General features: G+C 39.8%; 1 protein-coding gene across 1 annotated transcript; it reads right to left on the reverse strand.

The window, feature by feature from the left end:
• Positions 1-3855: 3855 nt before the first annotated feature.
• LOC129025890 (testis-specific chromodomain protein Y 1-like) lies at positions 3856-5895 on the reverse strand. Its single transcript, XM_054473450.1, has one exon. It carries the CDS (start codon positions 5868-5870, stop codon positions 4065-4067), a length of 1806 nt encoding a protein of 601 aa, XP_054329425.1. The 5' UTR covers positions 5871-5895; the 3' UTR covers positions 3856-4064.
• Between the last annotated feature and the right edge of the window lie 351 nt (positions 5896-6246).

Consider the following 6246-nt stretch of genomic DNA (forward strand, 5'->3'; position numbering starts at 1 on the left):
AGAAATTTTATTTGAATGTATGCCATTACCTAAGGTGACGTGAATATCTACCATCAGTGGACAAAAAGATCCTTATCAAATAAAACTGTTTAGATCACAATTTTGAATTCTTCCTATTTGAAAGAAAAAAATCACAAAATAGCAACTCTTTGAATTATATTTCTAATGACTGACTTTTACCAGTGAGCTTCCATCTCCAGATCGCAACATTGTATACAAAGAAGAAACAGGAGGGATATTAGCCACACAATGACAAAATATAAATAAATAAAATGCCACAGAAAAGCCTGAAATTTTTGGTGGCAACACTCTGATAGACTGTCAGAAACTGGAGTTAGTTTTGAGGTCTTCACATAACACCGTGATATAGTCTTATCCAGAAATCTTCAATTAACTTAGATATCCTTTCAGTCCTATGTGACAGCTGGATCCTCTGTGAAAGAAAATGGTTGGAACAGAGGCAACTTTTTCAACAGCAGAGGGGGAAAAGAGACTGCCATTGTGTCTCCCAACATCCCTTTCTCCTAAGCTTTGTAAGAATTGCAGGCAATCTATCGCATTTTACCTGGCACTTGCCCAGAGCTTTCTTTGCTCTTCAGAAATTAAAAAAAGAAAAAACAAACAACAAAAACAAACAAAAACTGAGAACAAGGGGCAGATGTGAATGCAAATAGAGGACAAGCTGCAGATATGAATGTAAGTAGTTTGGAATTGCACTCCTACTCACCTTTTTTATTTAATGGATTCTCACTCTGTCACTTAAGCTGGAGTCCAGTTGCAAGATCTTGGGTAACCACAAGCTCCATCTCTGGGATTTATGCCACTCTCTTGCCTTAGCCTACCAAGTAGCTGTCACTACAGGTGCCCACCACCACATGAGGCTAATTTTTTTGTATTTTTAATAGACTTCATGGGAGCTTCACCATGTTAGCCAGGATCATCTCAATCTTGATCTCCTTGTGATCTGCCCACATTGGCCACCCACAGTGCTGTGATAACACGCATGAGCCACCATGCCCAGCTACTAGTGACCTTTTTAATTAAAGCCTTTCCCAGTCCATGAAGCAAAAACAAACCTTGCTGTGCCCCTGTGAACCAAAATCTATCAGGTGACACACAGATTTTTTAATCTGAAGAAAATTAAATATTATGAATGCAAAAGGGGAGATGATAGCAAATGTGTAATATGTTAACTTCTGGTGGAGTAGAGTCAGTTGCCCACTCTGAGAAAGAGTCTGATATTTTTATGGACTCAGAAGAAAGAAAATGTACTAACTAGTTTTGAAGAAAGCACTACTTATCTTTCCTGGGTCCTTGTGCCTGGAACTGTTAATAGCTGATGCAATGACTCAGCTTGGCTCAGGAACTTGGCCCTGAGCCCCACAAGAGCTAAAGTGAAAGCATGGCCCAGGACCTTGGCATGGGACCAGAGGCTAAAATGATAATTTACAGAAATTTGGCTCAGGGCCTGAAACGTGTTTAGTAACATAAGGTGCCCTTTGTAACACACTGTAGTCCAATATGGACATGTTCTGAAAAAGAGACTATTTCCTGGAAGCAATCTGGTTACACAAAAGACACGACATTTTAATGCGTGGTCTTGTTTTTTTATCTGAGTAGCTGTGAGCATGTCTTAAGCACACACACAAAAAAGTTGGGCTTTTAAAAAAAAATTATTTGCTTGCACCATGGGATTGTACAGGATTCTTAAAATTCTGTCTGCAGCCTGATAGTCCAGGCTGCTTCTCTGCCTGTGGAAATTTTCCCAATAATCCACCACAACCATGTAGCTTTTCTTTGTCAATACTATTGAAGACCTAGAAAGTTTCTGAGGGTCGAAGGCACATTCTTTGAAGTTTCCTGTGTGCAAGGCTTTTTGACCCGTGAAGCACCCGACATCTTTGTAAATATTGTAAAATTGTACGTGCCTTCTTAGCAGTCATATCAGAAAAGCCCACAAGAAACAGCTCACAAACATCAGAGAAACATTCTCCCTGGAAACAATCAAAACAAAATTTTCTTACTCCAGGTTTTCTCATCTTCTTGATGTAGAGAATCTTTTACTCACATCATCATCAACTTTTCCAGTTTTTACATCCAACCATCCACGTTCCTTACTACTCCTACAGTAAATGCCCAATGAATGACAGGCCAGTAAAGTGCAAGTTTCTTTTTCATTACAGTGCCTTAAACAAATAAAGTAAGACCTGGGGAAGTTTTATGATACACCAATACATATATAGAGCCTTTCTAATATCTAGCCCTTTTTTTTGGGTCTTAAATGGGAAGACATTATGTTATTGCTAAGCCAAAATCTTACTGTTTCTGACAAAAAGCCCTATAGTCAACAGAAAGATGCTGGGCCAAAACACATTTCTTCTATAGCATGTCAAAGAGAGAAAAGCAGTCAAAGAGAGAAAGAGTGAAGAAAAGACAAGATCCTAATCTCCGGTAGAAAGAGAGACAGAGCCCTTTGAAAAACCTAATTTTAGCCATAGTGATCCCATAGATAAGAAAAAGAAAAAAAGAAAAGTAGAAGAAAAAAGAAAGCAGGACATTTGCCCTTTAGACATCCCAGATCTAAACCTTTCCCAAGCCAGGGCTGAGATGACGTCTTTGGGTCTCTGCATTTTCTGGCATTTCTTCTTTTCTGGATGATACTGCATTCTTCAGTGCCTGCAGAAAAGAAAGCTTGTGGTATGCCTGATTCACCTAAAGATCTGCAGGGAATTGTCACCTGTACCAGCACCTGACCTGCTTACCTCATCACAGATAACATGCAAAGCTGTGTGCAGTGGCTGGACTCAACCAACACTCACTCATGCATCTGCCTCCATTCTGTGCCTGGCACATCCATAGCAAACTGAAACCTAAGCCCATAGTTGGAGTTGAGTGCAGGCTGGAAGATGGGTGTGTAAAATTAGACAAGCAGGCTCAAGGGAAACTTGCACAAGGGTGACATCATCCACAGAGATTGTTGGCTGGTGAAGCGACACCCTAGAGATCTTGTGACAAAGATGACATTCATCGCCAGTGGCCAGTGGATTATTCAATTATGCCTATGTAATGGAGCCTCGATAAAAATTAGCAAGACAGTATTCATAGAGCTTTTGGGTAACTGAACACATGCAGTGTTCTAGAAATTTGTGTGCTCATAAAAAGAGACACTGATAATTTTAAAGGCCATACAGAGTGTAGGTGTCTTTGTTTTGAAAGAAGTTTCTGCCTTTAATAATGTGTCCAGAATTTTAACTTATTAACTAGAGCACACTCTAAGGTAACATAAATCTGCACATTACAAACATTAGAACCTGGATATTTCCACAAAAATGATTCCATAATTCACCAGTACGGTGCAACAAGTTTTACTTTAGAGAGAGAAAGTTTTCTTTTGTCAACTGGGTAAGAACTAGACATTTATAAAGGAAAATAAAATCAAGTGATATCTCACCACAAATTCTAGTCATATGTTCAGTTTAGGAGAATGATCTCCAGTGAATTTTGTGCCAGAAATATTTATTCTAAAAGAAAAGTCTTTTAATTTATAATTGTGTGTCTCTGAAGTGCTTGTACCACTGTAAAGTCAAGGGCACCATCTCATACTGTTTTGTGTCCTTCTAGGAGGGAAGCTGAGGCTGCCTTATAACCCAGTAGAGGTATTCTAGCATGTAAAAGTAAGAAAAATCAACATTATTACATGATTCTCTGTCATAAACATCCAATAAATCACAACTCTGGTCTTATATATAGTAGTAGCCATAGATACAAATTAGGGCTTCCAAGAAGAATCTAGTACCCAACAGTCTGCTTTTATATTTGGGCTTATGTGAGCGTAAAATAACCACATTTGGGCAAACAAGCTGTTTTATTACTTCTTTTAAAGCTGCAGTGCTCAAAAATGATGTAATAATTTAAATACCTGGCTTGGGCATTTCCGGTTGTGTTTCGAAGCCTTAGCTATGGGTGAAACTGTTTTGGGCTATGAAGATGGATTAGGGCATCTTGCAACTCATGATGCATTTGGTTCAGCTTAGTTCTCGTGTCCTGAGCAGTCAGACTGACAACTAAAACTCATCAGTTTTATTTTCAACATACTTTAACATGGATTCTGTCCCTTGGGCTGAGCTCCAGATCTTCCTCAGCACCTCACACTCTCTCTCATTGGCCTGTTCCAACTCCAACTTAATATTAGAGTGAACAAGGGCCTTAGATTCTTCCAGTACAATTTGATTATATGAGGCAAGCTCCTTAATTTGAATCATAACCTCTTGGGTGAAAGTTCCACTCAAAAATACCTGAGAGACCAGGCCTTTGGCACATGCCTCCCGTGCTGTCAGCTTTCGCCCAGCAAATAACATTTCATTGGCAGATGCTTTACCCATCATTTTTTGAAATGTAATAGTTGAACAGCCATCTGGACTCTGTCCAAAGGTCATATAAGGGGTTTGGAACCAAGCCTTTTCATTAGCCCACACGAGATCACAAAGGGGCAGGATGGATGCACCTAGTCCAATGGCAGGGCCATTGACTGATACAACAATAGGCTTTTTAAATTGAATAAAAGTATTCACAAAGTTCTTGATGGTATCCACCATTTCAAGGCTTGCTCTGTTTCTGTCGTTCCTTAAGCGCTTCACAAAGTACCCAAAATCAAGACCGCAGCAAAAGACACTTCCAGCTGCACTGAACAGCACGAGCTTGCTGTCATCCACAGCAGCGTTATTAAGAGCATTAACTATTTCTTTAATTACTTCTGTATTCAGTGCATTTCTTTCTGTGGATCTAGTTGATAGCACTATCTGGGTGAATCCATCCTCTCTCTTCACTACAATGTCTCTGTATGTGCTGGCACTTTCTGTTAGCTTTATGGTAAAGTACATCTTCTTGATAAAAGGCTGGTCTCTGCTGTCATCAGTAATATTTCTTTGCCCACCTTTCACTCTTGGAACTGAGGTATGCATGTCTGTTGTTCCATTGGCTGCTAATGGGTCTACTAATACCACTATACCTTTTTGGGTAGCCGAACCTGTGGCCATTGAAGCGGTAACTGAGCCAGACATCTGCGACATTGGTGGGTGTATCTGAGTCTTGTTCTCTATTCCAGGCTGTTCTGCACCAGGACGTGACAAAGAGTCCTGGAGGAGTTTCCCTTCTGTCACCTTGAAGACCACCGTGTCCTGCTGATCTGCTGCAATAGGGTACAGTTTCTCAAGTTTCTGAAAGCCACTCACAGTTTTCTTGTCGTTAAAGGGGCTTTCAGGTGCAAGGGTCTTGATAGTTGAATTTATTTTCTCCATATTCTGTGTGTCGGAGAGAAGTGAAGCTGCCTTTCTCCTAACGATCTTGCTGGCAGCAAATAACTTGCTGTTTTTGGATCTGTGGTGTCTATCCGTCACTTGCGTTTTAGGAGAGTTCTTAGAATAGCTCGCTTTTGTAGATCTAGAAGTTCTTCTTCTGGCATTGTTTGTAAAAATTCTACTGATTCTAGTCCATGTCAGCTTTTTCTGTTTTTCAGTCTGTCGTCTATTAAAATCAAGTATACATTTTTCACAGTTCCTGAGGTGCTGCTCTGGTTCCCAAGTGTCATCCTGTTGGTCGTAACCTTTCCACCGAATCAAATACTCTGTATTCCCGTTTTTATCTCGTCTTTTGTCAACAATACTTTCAACCTCAAACTCCTGGGAAGCGATGAGGAAAGACACAGGATTGGAGCAGTTGCTGTGCCAACTTTGTTTCAGTTGTGTCTCCAAATAGCCACTCTTTTCTGCCTCCAGTTCTTCACCAGGTTCTGCATATGGATGAACATCTTCTATTTCATCACCACTGGTGTAGTGAAAATTGTGTGAAATAGCGGCTATGCTATGGTGCATGATAGCTTGCTCAGTAGCCTCAGGTGAGAGTAGCTAAATCCACAGCCACAACCTTCTGTTGTAGAACAGAAAGCTTTCTTCCTGCCTGTTACTCTTTTGTGTTTGTTTGTTTAATTGTGGTTGCTATGACGATTGTATGGAAGATTCTATTCTTATAACATTTTTAAAGTTACACTAGCTTGTCTTCAGTAACATACAAAACCTTCACTCCTGTATAATGTACCTCCACTATTTCACTTATTGAGTCCTCAAAATTATACCTTTATTCAGTTTATGTCAAAAACACAAATTAGAGGTAGTTTTTTTTATTAAATATATTTGTGTTTTAAGGTACGTGGAGAACAACTTGTGGAAGTGCATGTTGTTAATTGTTTCT

The sequence above is a fragment of the Pongo pygmaeus genome, chromosome Y (assembly GCF_028885625.2).
Source record: "Pongo pygmaeus isolate AG05252 chromosome Y, NHGRI_mPonPyg2-v2.0_pri, whole genome shotgun sequence".
Taxonomy (NCBI): domain Eukaryota; kingdom Metazoa; phylum Chordata; class Mammalia; order Primates; family Hominidae; genus Pongo; species Pongo pygmaeus.

Excerpts from the sequence above, each read along its gene's own strand:
- LOC129025890 (XM_054473450.1), bottom strand. The coding sequence starts at position 5,870 with ATGCACCATAGCATAGCCGCTATTTCACACAATTTTCACTACACCAGT.